The 19,151-nt window shown below is 41.8% G+C and overlaps 1 protein-coding gene across 1 annotated transcript in view; it reads left to right on the forward strand.

The window, feature by feature from the left end:
• The window catches only part of LOC307154414 (uncharacterized protein), an 82,590-nt gene that overhangs the window by 43,124 nt on the left and 20,315 nt on the right, over nt 1-19,151 (forward strand). The window contains exons 7-11 of the mRNA XM_079864332.1: nt 12,329-12,375; nt 12,456-13,047; nt 14,152-14,198; nt 14,279-14,852; nt 16,050-16,114. Coding sequence (XP_079720458.1) covers nt 12,329-12,375; nt 12,456-13,047; nt 14,152-14,198; nt 14,279-14,852; nt 16,050-16,114 — 1,325 coding nt within the window. The remainder of the gene's footprint in view (nt 1-12,328; nt 12,376-12,455; nt 13,048-14,151; nt 14,199-14,278; nt 14,853-16,049; nt 16,115-19,151) is intronic.

Raw genomic sequence — 19,151 nt, forward strand, 5'->3', positions numbered from 1 at the left:
CCAAATTTTTATATAAGCTATGCATTCTGTTAATTTCTTGAATTGGCAAGTTTCATTGGGGCACGAAGAGATACAGAGCTGGGTATCTTCGGCATTACAGTGAAAACTAATCCCATGCTTCCTAATGATATCTCCCAAGGGTAGCATGTACAGAGTGAACAGCAACGGTCCTAGTACTGAGCCTTGTGGTACGCCATACTGAACTTGTGATCGGTAAGACATCTCTTCATTTACTGCTACAAACTGATAACGGTCAGAAAAGTATGATTTAAACCATGCTAATGCTAAACCACTAATGCCAACATAATTTTTGAGTCTATTTAAAAGAATGTTGTGGTCGATAGTATCAAATGCAGCACTAAGATCGAGTAACACTAATAGAGAGATACAACCACGATCAGATGATAAGACCAAATCATTTGTGACTCATTTGTTTAATCATAGCCAGCTTAAAAGTTTTCGGTACATATCCTAGTGAAAAAGATAAATTAACCCTCAGAGGTCGGAGATCACGCCGGCGTGATCTGCTCGCTTTTTTCCTTATGAGTTGAATTGAGACCCCAAATACTCTTTTGACTTTGATTTTATAAAACAAGTTTCATACATCAATCGATTCTGTTAAATGTGTATTATTTTTGTGTATACTCACAATAAAAACAAAATGTTGTGCTTTTTGCCAAATAAAGAAAAATAATCACGAAGCGAGTTCTGCCTTCTCTCTGTCCGTGTAGTCCATTCTGAAACGCGTCCGAAAATGAATCATAACTCAGCGAATACTTCTCACACAGGCACGTGAGATATGTCTTTATGAAGCTTGAAATCTCCTCTTTTAAATGAAGTAATTTATATAAAAAACAAATGTTTTTAACTCATGTAATCCCTTTGAAAGCAAGGAGAGGTACCGTTTTTCCTTCTCCCTTCATTATCTCTAAATGAGCTGCAGCCGCCCCGCCCCCGGCGCGATTCACATGTAAATAGTTTACCTGATCTAGTATGCATCGCATACGCCCCCCGATCAACGCCATAAAAACACAGTTTGTTCATCAGACTTCAGACTGATAGTTCATCGCGTTTTGAGTATGACACGCTTCTCCGGTAATAAAGACTCCCTTCAGATGATTCTGGACAGCGAGGAAGAATGCACCTTTTCCTCAGAGGACGAACGGCAGCATTTTGAAGAGCGAATTCCGCCGAGAACACAATTTCGGAGTAAGTTTTACTTAAAAGTCTTTTGTCTTTTATTTTTTCGTGTTCGCATTTATGAGGAAAAAACAATATTACGTGACAGTTCTCCATTATGGACGCGAGCGCTCTAAAAAAAGCACTAAAAGACTTTCAAACTTTCACAGAGACCTCAAAACAGAAAGTACAAATCCTTTCTTTAAAACGAATTTCGTTTTGTATCAATTGTATCTTAATTTTAATAATTTTTTCATTAACAAATTTCCTGGATTTAAAGTAAATATAGGCTAGCAACCACAACATAAGGTGCTTGAACTGGAGATCATCATGAACCAGACCGTAGCCTACTCGCCTCACATGTCTAAAAAATGTTAAATATATTTACAGAAAGCTGGTTCTAAACAAACCATCCAAAACACTAGCCTACTGCGAAGATCGCGAGTCAATAGCCTATCGTCAACTTCATCTTTGCCAGAAGTTAAATTTAAATCGCGTGTGTGAATGAATGATGATGTTTTAGCAAACTGTATTGCTACTGAGATGAGTAAAAATCGACTGAAATATGAATACATAGATAAAATGTAGGCCTATAATCATTTTTTTTTTTACAAAGAAAGAGTACACTTGAAATATTGTTGAAATTGTAATTATTGTTGTAATTGTAACCTTTTTAATAAAATAGCAAAAACATATTTACAAGATAGATGTAAGCAAAATCTTAAATGGTCAATATAAGTCTTCTAAATATATCTGTTGTCCTTGTATTGTGGCTCAGTCAGTTTCACACCTGAGTGAATGGCTCATCATTATGCAAAGTGGGTGGGACACTGTAATCTAAGGTGTAAACTACTCCTCCCCCTCGCATATTGGCTTTCCAAGCAAAACCTGTTTTACATCAATTTAAATCAATGTATGGTTTTATGTGAACGATAAAGCAAGACTATTTTCACATAATTTTGAAGAAAAAACACTAGGCGAGGACATCCATTAGTCAAAAGTCTTATTGACACATATTTACTATGTGTTTTGTGGCCTTATTTCAGAATTTTTATTTTTTATTTTTTTCAATAACCACGCATAAACATTATTCTCTCAAAAATGAAAACATGTACATACACATGGCTCACATATTATGGTAGCCCTGTTTGTGCTTTATAGAGTGAATTTACACCTTTGCCATTAATATGTTTATAAGCAACTGAAAAAAGCACAAATGTCAGGGCATGTCAGAACATCTCAAGGGCCCCAAAAACAGCCCAGACCCCAGAGGGTTAATGATATTAAGAAGAGGATCTATGACCTCTGGAAGCATCTCTTTCAATTGATTTGTCGGTATATGGTCTAACATACATGTTGTTGATTTAGATGATTTAACGAGTTTAGTAAATTCTTCCTCTCCTATTGCAAAGAATGAATGGAATTTTTTCCTCAGGGACACTACAATGCACTGCCTGATGCAATACTGTAGTAGATGATTACATAGTTATAATTTTGTCCCTCATATTATCAATCTTGTAAGTAAAGAAGTTCATAAAGTCATTACTTCTGTGCTCTTTGGAAACTTCAGAAGTAGAAGCTATATTTCTTGTTAATTTAGCCAAATAAATACCTAGAGTTGTGTTTGTTTCTTCTAAAAGTGATGAAAAATAAGCAGATCTAGCAGTTTTTAAGGCCTTTCTGTATACAATAGTGCTCTCTCTCCACGAAATTCCAAAAATGTCTAGTTTTTTTAATTTATTTTTTCCAGTTGCGCTCCATTTTTCTGGCTGCTCTCTTAAGGGCCTGAGTGTGCTCGTTGTACCACGGCGTTGGACTATTTTCTTTTTTTCTAATCTTCTTTAAGCGCAGAGGAGCAACTGAGTCTAAAGTGTTGGAAAAGACAGAGTTAAAAGTTTCTGTCACAATATCGGGTTCTTCTAAGCTATCTGGGATGCTGAGATGATGAAACTGATCAGGAAGATTATTAATAAAGCAATCTTTAGTGGCAGAAATGATAGGTCTAACATACTTGTAACACGGAGTTGGCTTTGCAGCCTTGGCTAAATGAAGTTTACACGAGACTAGATGATGATCTGAGATGTCTTCGCTCTGCTGCAGAATTTCAACGGCATCAACATTGTGTGGCAAACAAGAGAATCTGTCCCACAACATTGTTTACTTTCACTTTCATTTTAGCGTGATTCTGGGTGGAGTGTGTCAATTAACGACAGAAGGAAGTTGTATTTAAAGGGAGTGTGTTGTACCTGAATCAGAAGCGTCATCCGTTTGTTTGTACATGAGGTTTGCCAGTATGAGTGATGGTTTATGGTGGAAAGACGGCCACGTGTCAATCAGCTGTTTCATGTGTAACGTTATATGTCTGGTGCGTGACTGAAGCGGTGCGCTCCCTGACCGACTGTCGTGAGCTGTCCTGAAGACAAGGCAAAAACTTCTTGTCCACCTATTTTGGCGTCTGGTGACCCGTGATACTCATTGGTGCTTTCAAAACCTGCAAACTTGGTCAGTCCCTTTGCGCCGCCATTACACACATGCACGCACCCACTCGCATAGCTTTCATATTCGCACATTCTGTGTGCTTAGTGTTTTGTTTATAATTGTTGTTGGCCGTTAAAATTATTGTTGCTGTTGATTTAATGTTGGTGATTTACCACGAACTTAATGAGATGTTTATCCAATGTTTGCTTTTTTCTCTTTTTTCTTTTTTTATGGACATTTTTGTGAATCACGAATCTGCAAACGTGGATTAGCGTGACGCGGTCGGTTTCCGGCACGGATCTCGGAGACCAGAGACCGCTAGTGTGAACGTGTGAACTTCATTTCTTATTTTGTTTTATTTTTTTGTCCATTTCGTTTTTCTGTGTGATTATGATTTTGAACATATGGAAGAATAAATATCCCTTGTGAAATTACCTTTTTTCTGGGATTATTATTATAATTTGTTGTGTAACAGGTGGTTACCTTTTCTGATATCCTGGGTTAAGTTAATTTTTTGACAGGTTTAATCCTGTCTGGCGCCCGAAGGTTTTCTCTAAAATAATTTATTTAAGTTAGGGCGGCCACCACCGTTACAATTGATTCCATGTGACAATATTAGTTCTAAAGTGTGATTTTTGACAATGAGTAGGTCCTGGCACATGTTGTCTAACTCCAATAGAGTTCAGAATGTCTTTAAATGCCAATCCCAATGCGTCTTTTTCGTTATCCACATGTATATTAAAATCACCAACAATTAGGACTTTATCTGCAGCCAGTACTAACTCTGATAGAAAGTAGAAAATTCTTTGATAAAGTGTGTGTGGTGCCCTGGTGGCCTGTATACAGTAGCCAGCACAAATCTCAAACATAATTTATCATTTACATTAGATAGTGTTACATTAAGCACCAACACTTTAAAATAATTATATTTGAAACTAGACTTATCAGTAATTCTAAAGATATTACTATAAATTACAGCAACACATCCCCCTTTGCCTTTCAGATGAGGCTCATGTTTATAACAGTAATCTTGCAGGGTGGAGTCATTTAAAGTAATGTAATCGTTTGGTTTTAGCCAGGTTTCTGTCAAACACAACACATCTAGATTATAGTTTGTAATCATATCATTAACAATAAGTGCTTTTGAAGTAAGGGATCGAATATTCAGCAACCCAAGCTTTATCATTTGTTCATCTGTATCATATCTATTTTTTTTTTTTATTGTTGAACATCAATAAAAAATTTCACCCTTAAATGGGTTTAGGAGTTTTTTGTATGTCCTAATTCGGGGAACAGACACAGTCTCTATATGATGATATCTAGGTGAAAGAGGCTCTATGTGATGGGATTTATTTGACCTCAGTGACGTAAGACAGCTAGCAGATGGTCAGTTTAGCCAGTCTGTCTGCTTCCTGACCTGAGCCCCAAATCATGTCATAAATGCTGTGTAACGGATGACAGACAGGATGTATATGCAACAACGCTCTTTATTGAAAACACACAAATGGTCAGAACACAGAACACAGATGGTCGCCAACACAGCGGGACAGATGGGCGGACACAAACGCTGGTGGAATGGTGACGCAGGGACCTCGGTGGGCAACTGGTGCTGGTGCTGTAGTCCAGTGGTGATCCCTCGTGAAAGTGCTCGATGATTCCGTGAAGAGTGCAGGTAATCCAGAAAGACACGACGAAGACACGAGAATCCAAAACGGCACAAGGAACACAGGAACAGGCACGGGAAACACACCGGGAAACCACAACGATCTGACAACATGAGACACCGGTTACTGAACATATAAAGGGACAAACAGTTGAATCCAGCTGGCGCTACTGATCACTGATGATCAGTGACCACGCCCACAGACACACACACAACAGCACGTTAGACTAGAGAGAGACAGTGAATTCATGAACCGTGACAGTACCCCCTCCCCTAGGAACGCCTCCTGGCGTTCCCAGACGGACTTACCTGCCGATTGTAATCATCGATAAGGGAGTGATCCAGAATGTCTCTAGCAGGAACCCAACTTCTCTCCTCTGGACCGTAACCTTCCCAGTCCACCAGGTACTGAAATCCACGTCCCCTCCTTCTCGAGTCCAGAATACGGTTAACCGAATACGTTGGTTCCCCATCTACGAGACGCGGCGGGGGGGGGGACCGGGACTGGTGGATTAATGCATGCATGAAACACAGGTTTAATCTTTGACACATGACATGAAAGGCGGGATTAATTCTCCTGTACGCAGGAGGAAGTTTGAGTCGGACTGCCACCGGACTAATGATTTTGGTGACAGGAAACGGGCCGATGAATTTGGGAGCAAGTTTATTAGAAACGGAGCGGAGAGGAATGTTCTTGGTTGAAAGCCACACTTTTTGACCAACGACGTATACGGGAGGCTTCGACCGGTGGCGATCGGCCTTAGCCTTGGTGCGCGCCCCCACTTGGAGAAGAGTCTCACGGGCTCTAGTCCAAGTGTGGCGACACCTCTGGACGAAGGCGTGAGCGGAGGGGAATTGTGAGCGTACTCCACCATAGAAAGTTGTTGGCTCCAGGAGGAAGGATTCTTGGAAACCAAACATCGCAACACTCTCTCCAGATCTTGGTAGGCTCTCTCCGTTTGACCATTGCTTTGGGGATGAAACCCCGAAGAGAGACTGACAGTCGCCCCCAGTAACTTACAAAATTCTTGCCAAAATTTGGACACAAATTGGGGTCCCCTGTCGGAAACCACGTCCATCGGGAGGCCATGTAAACGAAAGACGTGATCTACGACAGTTACCGCTGTCTCCTTGGCTGAGGGTAATTTGGGCAAGGGAATAAAATGAGCCGCCTTCGAGAACCGGTCCACGACAGTCAAAACTACCGTCTTGCCCTGGGAGGGTGGGAGGGCGGTAATGAAATCTAGCGCAATGTGGGACCAGGGTCTCGAAGGGACAGACAGCGGTTGGAGTAACCCATCAGGGGGTCGATTGGAAGTCTTACCAGTGGCACAAACCGAGCAAGCCAAAACAAAACTGCGGATGTCGCGAGCCATTAATGGCCACCAGAATCGTTGCTTCACCAAAAAACTGGTGTGATTTACTCCTGGATGACACGCTATGCTGGAACAATGACCCCACTGAATGACGTCGGACCGACACCCCTCTGGCACAAACAAACGATTCGGTGGGAAATCGGGCGGAGGCGTTACCCCTTCTAAGGCCTTTATGACCTTCGATTCGACCTCCCATCTGAGAGTGGAGACCACTAATGTCTCGGGTAAAATACACTCGGGAGTAGACGGGCGTTCGGAGTGGTCAAAAATACGAGATAAGGAATCGGGTTTGATGTTCTTGGAACCCGGGCAGTACGAAAGAAAAAAGTCAAAACGTCCGAAAAAAAGTGCCCACCGAGCCTGCCTAGAGTTGAGTCTTTTGGCAGTTCTGATATATTCTAGGTTCTTATGAGCGGTCCACACGATAAAAGGTACCCCTGACCCTTCTAACCAGTGACGCCATTCCTCCAGCACTAACTTGACTGCCAACAATTCTCTGTTACCAATGTCATAGTTACGTTCGGCAGGTGATAAACGATGAGAAAAAAACGCGCAAGGATGCATCTTGTCGTCTGTGGAAGAACGTTGGGAAAGAACTGCTCCTACCCCCACCTCTGACGCGTCGACCTCCACCACGAACTGACGTGATGGATCAGGGGCAACGAGGATGGGAGCCGAAACAAAGCGGCTCTTGAGTTTGGCTAATACAGCCTCCGCTGTATCAGACCACCTGAACGTCGTTCTGGGGGAGGTCAAGGCAGTCAGAGGTGCGGCTAGTTGGCTGAAATTGCGAATAAAACGCCGATAGAAATTGGCAAACCCCAGAAACCTCTGTAGGGCCTTACGGGAATCTGGACTTGGCCAATCTATCACAGCCTTAACCTTATCAGGATCCATACGCACTCCCTCAGACGAGATGATGTACCCTAGAAAAGGAACAGACTGTGAATGAAAAACGCATTTCTCCGCCTTGACAAAAAGCCCATTCTCTAGCAACCTCTGAAGCACTCGTCTGACGTGCTGAACGTGTTCCTGGAGAGAAGATGAAAAAATCAATATGTCATCCAGGTAGACATATATGAACTGGTCAACCATATCTCTCAGCACGTCATTGACGAGTGCCTGGAAGACCGCTGGGGAGTTGGACAGCCCGAATGGCATGACCAAGTATTCAAAGTGCCCCCTGGGGGTATTGAACGCGGTCTTCCATTCATCACCCTTCCTTATGCGAACCAAATGATAGGCGTTACGTAAATCCAATTTTGTGAAGATGGATACTCCCTGTAATCGCTCGAAGGCTGAAGACATCAGCGGCAAAGGATAAGTATTCTTTACCGTGATGTTGTTCAACCCTCGGTAATCAATGCACGGCCGCAGAGATCCATCCTTCTTCCCCACAAAAAAGAACCCCGCCCCCGCTGGAGATGAGGAAGGTCTAATGAACTTGGATGCTAGAGAATCAGAAATATATTTCTCCATAGCCTCCCTCTCTGGGACAGAAAGTGAATATAACTTGCCTTTAGGCGGAGACTCACCTGGCACTAAGTCTATGGCACAGTCATAGGGACGATGTGGAGGAAGAGAAGCAGCACGAGACTTACTGAACACTTCTCTCAGGTCCTGGTACTCCCCGGGCACGTTAGACAAATTCACCGCCTCTTCCTGGAATACAGACACAGGTACAGACGAACACGCAGACACTAGACATGACTCATGACACGTATTACTCCACATGGAAACAGAATTGTGACCCCAATCGACTCTGGGATTGTGTAGTGTAAGCCAGGGATGACCGAGTACGACAGGTGCGAGAGGTGAGTCCATGAGGAGGAATGATATTGTGGTTGCCAGAAGTGATGAGAGTGATAGGTTCAGTGGTGTGTGAAATGTTGAATGACAGAAATCTTGTACGGAAGAGGGGAAACCTGGAGGTGAAGATGGTGAGCCAGTTCTGAGTCCATAAAATTACCTTCTGCCCCCGAATCCAGTAAAGCCTTGGTGTCGTGTGTGTGGGTTGCCCACCTTAGTCTTACCGGAAGGAGAGTGTACGATGAAGGTTGATGTTGAGGTCTTCTCGGTGGAGATCCCACCCGATAGTAGCCTCATAGTTACTACCGGGCTTGATCTTTTAACGGGCACGAGTGGATGAAGTGGCCCGCCTTCCCGCAGTATAGGCACAGTCCTTGGGACCTCCCTACCCGCCACCGAACGATCGAAGACCCTTCTCATCTCCTCGGAGAGTGCCTGGAACGAGACGCAGCATGGGTCTTGATTCTCCCACACCGCCGTTCCCCAGAGAGCCGCTTTGCCGGACAACAGCGTCAGCACAAATGCCACCTTGGTCTGTTCTTGATTGAACGTCAGTGGCTGTAATGAAAAGTGCATAGAACATCGGGTCAAAAATGCTCTACAAAACTCCGGTTCACCTGAATATCCCTCTGGTGTCGGTAGTCTCGGTTCGCGCTGCTGAGGCGGCTCTGGTGGATTGGGCTGAACGGGCAGTGTGGGCGGCGCAGTGGGAACTCTTAGCTGTTGGAGTTGTTGGGTGAGCTCGGACACCTGCGTCACAAGCGCTTGAACCGCCCGACCTGTGTTGGAGATGCTCTCCTCTTGGGTGTCCATTCTCGCGATGCTTCGAGTTGCAAACTCGTCCCAAGTCGTGGCGCCTGCTACATCCATAATATGGTCAGATCGTTCTGTAACGGATGACAGACAAGATGTATATGCAACAACTCTCTTTATTGAAAACACACAAATGGTCAGAACACAGAACACAGATGGTCGCCAACACAGCGGGACAGATGGGCGGACACAAACGCTGGTGGAATGGTGACGCAGGGACCTCGGTGGGCAACTGGTGCTGGTGCTGTAGTCCAGTGGTGATCCCTCGTGAAAGTGCTCGATGATTCCGTGAAGAGTGCAGGTAATCCAGAAAGACACGACGAAGACACAAGAATCCAAACGGCACAAGGAACACAGGAACAGGCACGGGAAACACACCGGGAAACCACAACGATCTGACAACATGAGACACCGGTTACTGAACATATAAAGGGACAAACAATTGAATCCAGCTGGCGCTACTGATCACTGATGATCAGTGACCACGACCACAGACACACACACAACAGCACGTTAGACTAGAGAGAGACAGTGAATTCATGAACCGTGACATGCTGTTCTTTTGAACTTTATATCCATCAAAGAATTCAACATTCAATGTTTTCAACATTGCCAATAATCATGAATGTCCCTTGAGCATTAAATCATCATATTAGAATGATTTCTGAAGGATCATGTGACACTGAAGACTGGAGTAATGTTGCTGAAAATTCAGCTTTGATCACAGGAATAAATTACACTTCACTATATATTCACATAGAAAACAGCTGATTTACACTGGAATAACATTTCACCATTTTCTTTGTTGGTATTTTTAATCAAATAAATGCAGAGTTGGTGAGCAGAAGAGACTTATTTTAAAAACATTAAATCATACCGATCCAAATCTTTTGACTGGTAGTTTAGATTTTAACTCACACTTTATGACCGTTAACTGGAATTGGCACTCAGCAGTTTCTGTGGATATAAAGCCCGCCTACTTTGATTTGATTGGTCATCTCAAATATTCTGACATTGACGAGAGGTGACAGACCAATCACAGCTCAGATGAGAAGATCTTGGTGGTGTGCAATATCTGTGCTGCACTAAAGTAGTGTTAATACTATATTATGCAATTATTTCACCACATTTATTATATACAGCTGGAAAAATAGCGAGGTCTGGACCTCAGTGACCTCATATCTGGCTTTAAGCAGTCATTCTGAACGAGTGATCACTTTTCTGCCGCTGTTACCTGATGGGTAATCTATAAACTATATTACGGGATGCTTCATTTTACCTGTAAATATACGAGACGATCTAGTGTTTTATGGGACGGGTGGCAACTCTAGTCAAAGAACAGATTGTGTGTGTGTGTGTGTGTGTGTGTGTGTGTGTGTCAAGTCAAGTCAAGTATATTTGTATAGCGCTTTTCACAATACAGATTGTATCAAAGCAGCTTCACAGTATTAAATTAAAATAATACAACAAGGTTTGTTTCTAGTGGAATTTATTGATTGATAAAATAAAATTAAATATCCCCAAAATATCCCCAACTGAGCAAGCCAAAGGCAACAGTGGCAAGGAACCGAAAAACTCCAAGTGACCTAATGGTGTCCTAAAACTCCATCAGGTGACCTAATGGAGAAAAAAAAAAAAAAACCTTGGGAGAACCCAGGCTCAGTCGGTGGCCAGTTCTCCTCTGGCATTTATGAACTACAGAGGCCGGATTGTAGTTTGAACTGTAAGATTAAAAATATTATATGAATGCCTGGCCGAAAAGATGCGTCTTTAATCTAGTTTTAAACTGGGAGAGCGAGTCCGAGCAACGAACAGTGTCAGGAAGACTATTCCAGAGTTTCGGAGCCAAATGTGAAAATGCTCTCCCTCCTTTGGTTGATCTGGATATCCTAGGTATGGCCAAAAGCCTCGAATTTATTGATCTTAAAGAGCGCGATGGATTATAGGGCGATAGAAGATCCGTTAAATAGACTGGAGCTAAGCCGTTTAGGGCTTTATAAGTTAGTAGCAATACCTTGTAAATAATATGGAACTTTATAGGTAACCAATGCAGTGATGATACAATCGGTGTTATATGATCATATTTTCTTGATCTAGTAAGAACTCTAGCGGCTGCATTTTGGACTAACTGTAGCTTGTTTATTGAGGATGCAGGACAACCAGCTAATAAAGCATTACAGTAATCTAGTCTCGAGGTCATGAATGCATGAACTAGCTTTTCTGCATCAGAAACTGAAAGGATATTACGTAGCTTAGCAATGTTTCTAAGGTGGAAAAAGGCTGTTTTTGTAACATATGAAATATGATTTTCAAAAGACAGGTTACAGTCGAGTATAACACCCAGGTCTTTTACTGAAGAGGATAAAGTAACAGGACATCCTACTATGTTAAAGTTGTATTGTGAGAGGTTTTGTGGGCGGTTTTTTGAACCGATGATTAGTACCTCTGTCTTGTCTGGATTTAATAAAAGAAAATTGCGCGTCATCCAATCTTTTATATCTTTAACACACTCTGTCAATTTGGATAATTTAGCATTTTCATCCGGCCGTGATGAAATATAGATGTGAGTGTCATCAGCACAACAATGGAAACTAATTCCATGTTTCCTTATAATATTTCCAAGTGGCAGCATATATATTGAGAATAATAGAGGGCCTAACACAGATCCCTGTGGCACTCCATAGTTTACTGGAGTTATGATCGATTTTTCTCCATTCAAATAGACAAAATGGTGTCGGTCAGATAGGTATGATCTGAACCAGCTTAATGCTTGTCCTTGAACACCAGTATAATTTTGTAGTCGATCTAAGAGTATTGTATGATCTATAGTATCGAACGCAGAACTAAGATCAAGTAAAACTAGTATTGAGATACAGCCTTGGTCAGAAGCTAAAAGTAAATCATTTGTGTGTGTGTGTGTGTGTGTGTGTGTGTGTGTGTGTGTGTGTGTGTGTGTGTATTTCTTGTCTTTCCTTTAGAAATGAATATGAATCATGTTTGTGTTTTATAGTGTGGATCATTGTGGATACTTCAGAATTAAACCAGGATTACACAAATGTAGGTCTACACACACAATCATTTAGTGACTTTTTGTTGATTCTTGTCAATTAGTGAAATGTTTCTCTTCTTGTGTTCAGATGCCTGTGATCTCACACTGGATCCAAACACAGCAAACCCTGAACTCATTCTGTCTGATGAGAACAGGACAGTGACGTGTGTGTCTGAGCGTCAGCCGTATCCTGATCATCCAGAGAGATTTGATGGTATTCCTCAGGTTCTGTGTGGAGAGAGTCTGACTGGACGCTGTTACTGGGAGGCTGAATGGAGCGGATCTGTTGCTGTTATATCAGTGACATATAAAGGAATCAGCAGGAAAGGAGGGAGTTATGACTGTGTGTTTGGATTCAATGACAAATCCTGGAGTCTGATCTGCTTTGATAACAGATTCATTATCCGTCACAATAAGAACTACACTGATATTCCTGTCATCTCTTCATCCTATAGAGTAGGAGTGTATGTGGACGTGTCGGCCGGCACTCTGTCCTTCTACAGCGTCTCTGACATGCACACACTCACACACATATACTCACTCACAAACTTAGACACACTCATCACCACATTCACTGAACCCGTCTATGCTGGATTTAGGGTTCATTATAACTCCTCAGTGTCTCTGTGTGACATTAAACAGCGTCCTGAGAGAAACAACAGTGATACACACACAACCGGGTGAGTGAAATATACTGTGTCTTAGTGAAGGATTTCTCCAGACTGAATAATAGTTCAATCCTCTGTTCTTCATACATCACTAAACACTAGAGATGCACCATATTGGGTTTGTGCTGATACTCCATATGCTGATATTTTACAACATGTTTTGGCCAGTACCAATAAATACATATTTTCCTTTGTTTTGAAACAACACAGAGTCTCTCCTGTGCAGAGACTATAAACACATTATTCTTCATTTTAGTTAGTTTAGAGCTAAATCTATTTTTTTCTTCAGTTTCAGAGTTGTGAGGTCTCTGTGAATAGGGCTTAAGACTGATTTACTGGTATTTCTCAAAAGCTCCTGATCACACACGATCTCTAAACTTTAATTTGCTATTAATTTTCTGTAATTTTCTAGCTGTAGTGTGATCTTCTTTTCTATTAATATTCCTGCAGACGAGGAATAAGACAGAAATAGTCAAATTCACTCAGTATTACTTGATCTATTCCAGCATACCCTCACACACACACACACACACACACACACACACACACACTCTTGCGTTTAAATGGAGGATGATGCACACACACACACACACACACACACACACACACACACACACACACACACACACACACACACACACACACACACACACACAAACTCACACTCTCACACACACACACACACACACACACACACACACACACACACACACACACACACACACACACTCGCGTTCAAAGGGAGGATGATGCACACACACACACACACACACACACACACACACACACACACTTGCGTTCAAAGGGAGGATGATGCACACACACACCCACACTCTCACACACACACACACACACATACACACACACACACTCTTGCGTTCAAAGGGAAGAAGATGCTCACACACACACACACACACACACACACACACACACTCTAGCGTTTAAAGGGAGGATGATGCACACACACACACACACGCACACACTCGCGTTCAAAGGGAGGATGATGCACACACACACACACACACACACACACACACACACACACACACACACACACACACACACTTTCTTATGTTTCCTTTAGAAATGAATGTGAATCATGTGTGTGTTTTATAGTGTGGATCATTGTGGAGAGTTCAGAATGACAGCAGGATTACACAAATGTAGGTCTACACACACAATCATTTAGTGATTTATTGTTGATTTGTGTCATTTAGTGAAATGTTTCTCTTCTTGTGTTCAGATGCCTGTGATCTCACACTGGATCCAAACACAGCAAACACTCGACTCATTCTGTCTGATGAGAACAGGACAGTGACGTGTGTGGAAGAGCATCAGCCGTATCCTGATCATCCAGAGAGATTTGATGGAGTTCTTCCTCAGGTTCTGTGTGGAGAGAGTCTGACTGGACGCTGTTACTGGGAGGCTGAATGGAGCGGAGCAGGTGCTGGTATATCAGTGTCATATAAAGGAATCAGCAGGAAAGGAGGGAGAGAGAAAGTGTTTGGATGTAATTACAAATCCTGGAGTCTGTCCTGCTATAATAACAGATTCTCTGTTTGGCACAATAAGAACTACACTGTTATTCCTGTCTCTTCATCCTCTAAGAGAGCAGGAGTGTATGTGGACGTGTCGGCCGGCACTCTGTCCTTCTACAGTGTCTCTGACACACACACACTCACACACTTACACACACTCAACACCACATTCACTGAACCCCTCTATGCTGGATTTGGGCTTGATTTTAACTCCTCAGTGTCTCTGTGTGACATTAAACAGCGTCCTGAGAGAAACAACAGTGATACACACACAACCAGGTGAGTGAAATACACTGTGTCTTAGTGAAGGATTTTTCCAGACTGAATAATAGTTCAATCCTCTGTTCTTCATACATCACTAGATGCACCATATTGGGTTTGTGCTGATACTCCATATGCTGATATTTTACAACATGTTTTGGCCAGTAGGCTACCAATAAATACATATTTTCCTTTGTTTTGAAACAACACAGAGTCTCTCCTGTGCAGAGACTATAAACACATTATTCTTCATTTTAGTTAGTTTAGAGCTAAATCTATTTCTTCTTCAGTTTCAGAGTTGTGAGGTCTCTGTGAATAGGGCTTAAGACTGATTTACTGGTATTTCTCAAAAGCTCCTGATCACACACAATCTCTAAACTGTAATTTGCTATTAATTTTCTGTAATTTTCTAGCTGTAGTGTGATCTTATTTTCTATTAATATTCCTGCAGATGAGGAATGAGACAAAATAGTCAAATTCACTCAGTATTACTTGATCTATTCCAGCACTTCCTCAATTACAATCAAGCACAATTAACTGTAGACAGTTGTGTTGTTAGCAGTAAAACAGTCCAGTTCTTTATAGTCAAACTCATTTATTATGTTTGATAATGAAGATTTCTGTCCATCCCAGACTGCTGATGGTCTTTATCTGTCCACCTCTGTGAAAATATCCACAGTTAAAAACACTGATTTATAGAAGACTTGACACATTATTCAGCTTAAGCTTATTGATGGAGAATATAGAGTTCATGTTGGCTAGTTAAACATAAACATAACTGGACAATTATGTGTGAATTAAACTCTCATTATAGTATATATGTGTTTGTTATATTAGATTGTTCGTTATTAGTGAGTGACATCACAGGTGTCAGTCGCAGCATACTAGCTTTATATTTTCTCTCTGTCAAACTGCCTGTCAAAAATTGTTTTTATAATTGTTTTAAACTGTTTGTATGTTGTTGGTTTTGAATTGTTAGTAATACTTTACAATAAGGTCCCATTAGTTAACATTCGTTAATGCATTAACTGTATTTGTTAACGTTAGTTAGTCAACTGTTCATTGTTAGTTCATGTTAGTTCAGGTCCATTAAATAATATTGACAGATACAACTTTTAATTTTAATAATGTATTATTAAACATTGAAAATAACATTAACTGAGATTAATAAAACCAGCTGACTCTTTGCCTCTGCCTTCTTCTGGTTCTTCACAGGTTCACAAATGAACTTGATCTGATTCGTCCTAAGAGAGACGAGCCGCGTCTGAATAATGAGGAAGGTAAATCACAGTTTTTTTATAACCATTGGCCAGATCTAATTCAGGGTGTTACAAATGTCCAGATCATTGCAGATAAACTCTGTCAGCAGAAACTTATTCATGAGGAACAATATTCAGAAATCACACATGACAGTTTAGCCAGTCAGAAGAGCGTGAGAAAGGTCTGTGATATTATACTGTAACGCTGAGGTTGAAGCAGAAGCAGAATCCAGATCCACATGCAGCATACTTTATAAAATAAACTCAAAACTTCACAGATGCAGACATAGACTCAGGACCAAGACTCTGGAACAGAACAACATACAAAGTCAAGAACCCACAAACACTGACACAAGACACAGGGTTTAAGTACAGAGGCAAACAAGCTAAACAATATAACAAGGGGCTGTGGTTAACCCTCTGGGGTCTGATGGTTTTTCTGGGCCCTGGAGGTGTTCTGACATGCTCTGACATTTGTGGTTATTTCTGTTACTTGTGACATTTTCATGGCTAAAGTCTGATTGCACTGTATTCAGCACAAACTCTGCTACAATAATATATCAGCAGCATGTATGTAAAAGTTTGTAGTTTTGAGATGACATTTATGCGTGGTTTGTGAAAATACAAAAAGAAATTCTCATTGAAATAAGGCCATGAAACCCATACTGATTATTTCTTCACAAGACTTTTGAAAATTGTATCACGGAGCCTAGAATATTTGCTCTAAAACTATGTGAAAATCGCCCTGACTGCTCATTCAGATAAGACAATATATTGATTTAAAATTTGTAAGACGTGTTTTGTGTGAGAAAGCTTTATGCGGGAGGTGTGATCACCTCATTAATATGTAAGCCTTTTCACACCTGAGAAAGACAAAGACCCTCCCCTAACGGCCCTATTAGGAGCTATCAGGCCCTATCATTCTGAGAAACCTTGCACAAAGAATGAGGAGATTTAAAAAAGAATGGCTTTTTGATTGTTTGGATTTATTTACAACAGAACATAATCCAAAGATACACAACAAATGACAAAAAAGCACTTATTGAACACACTGATCCAAAAACAGAGACCTTTGTGCCATTCCTAAAAAACATTGTACATACCTTTCATTTCCAAGCTGTTTGATTTTCACTTTACCATGTTCATGTACAGAGACTCATGTGAATGTTGAAGTCAGCAGGACTCAGTGGCATCTGGGCCCTGAAAAAAAAAAAAAAAAAAGTGAACATACTGATATCAAGAGAAAGGCCTGCACGATTTTGGGAATACATTTTTGATTTTTCTGGTTAAAATTGCTTTTTAAAATTCACAGAATACACACACACACACACACACACACACACACACACACACACAAATGTTTCCAACAATATATAATATAATGAACACCAGGTTTGTTGTGCCTTGTAGGCATAGGCTATGCGCAGTGCTGCATAAAATAATAATAACAATAACCTATAGCAGCCTATAAATCTTCCAAAAGATTTCAGTAACAACTAAGCTAGAGAAAAATATATTGATTATCATATGTTACTTCAAATGTTTCCATTTTTTTATGATGATATGAAATGAGATAATAGTAAAAACATGAAGCTGTTTGGTCCGTTTTGCTTTTCAAACGCGATCGCGCTCCAATATGAAACATTATGGTTACCATATCTACGTTTGAGCAGATATCCACAAACACAGTAACGTCTCCGGTTACTTAACTGTAACCTTGTTCCCTGAGAAAGCGCATTGGGAACATATTTTATCGTGACCAGCTGTGAATATTGTGTATAACACGTCAATGAAATTGACCCGGAGGTAATATAGCCTCGGTCGGTGACATCATCGGCGCGCCCCCGCGACACAAGGCTATAAGTAGATGAGCCACAGGTGCATCGTCAGGATATTTTGTCTGAAGAGCAGTCCTGGGACATCTTCAGCACGGCAAAGTAGCGCAGCATCTCGTTCCGCTTTCTCAGGGAACAAGGTTACAGTTAAGTAACCGGAGACGTTCCCTTTCGAAAGCTACAATCGATGCTGCGCTGCTCAGCGCATTGGGAACGAGAATACCCACGCCGCCGTGCTTGAAAATGTCTGGACCCCCACGGTTGTGCAGGTGTGTTTCACAAGAACGCAAGAAGGCCTAGACATTAGCTTGTGATGTCGACTCAAGGACATGAGAGCCCGGAGTGGCATGAACATCCAAACTATAAAATCTTATTAACGTGTGCGGAGAGGACCAACCTGCCGCATCACAAACAAACTGCAAGGGGCACCTCTTGCCAAAGCACTAGAGGAGGCGACCCCTCTGGTGGAGTGAGCCCTTAGACCCGTTGGCGAAACTTGGCCGCGCGCCTCATAGGCAAGAGCAATAGCATCCCTGACCCAATGTGACATGGTCTGCTTAGTGGCAGCAGCCATCGGTTGTGGCCCCCATAACAGGTGAAAAGTCGCTCTGACAGGTGGACGTAGGCCTGAAGAGCACGGACTGGACATAGTCTATGAGATCTCTCCTGTTCCGGCGTCGTGAACGGCGGAGAGCAGAAGGCCTCAAGCGTGACAGGATATACAGTCGAAAAAGGCACCTTAGGCAGGTAATCAGGATGAGGATGCAAAATCACTTTCACCATTCCTGGGGCAAAGTTTAAACAGGGTGGCGAAATCGACAGAGCCTGCATATCCCCAATTCTTTCAAAGAAGTTATTGCCATAAGAAAAAACATCTTAGAGTTAGAAGTTTGTCAGACGCTGATTCTAGAGGTTCAAAAGGAGTCTCAACCAGACCCTCTAGGACTAAAGCTAAGTCCCATGATAGGATCTTGGTTTTATGAGAGGCCTCAGTCGCCATGAATGACCTGAACGAACAGAGGATGTCTCCCGAGTGGCACCCTGTCAACCAAGGCATGGCAAGCTGAAAGAGCGGCCACATAAACCTTGAGAGTGGCGGGTCATGTGCCTGATGATAATATTTCCTGCAGGAATTCCAGAACTGAAGCAATCTGGCAGTTGACCGGATCTGCATTATGACACACCACCTTTCAAAGACACTCCATTTGTTGACATAACTCTTT

The sequence above is a fragment of the Squalius cephalus genome, assembly GCF_949319135.1.
Source record: "Squalius cephalus genome assembly, chromosome: 2".
NCBI lineage: Eukaryota > Metazoa > Chordata > Actinopteri > Cypriniformes > Leuciscidae > Squalius > Squalius cephalus.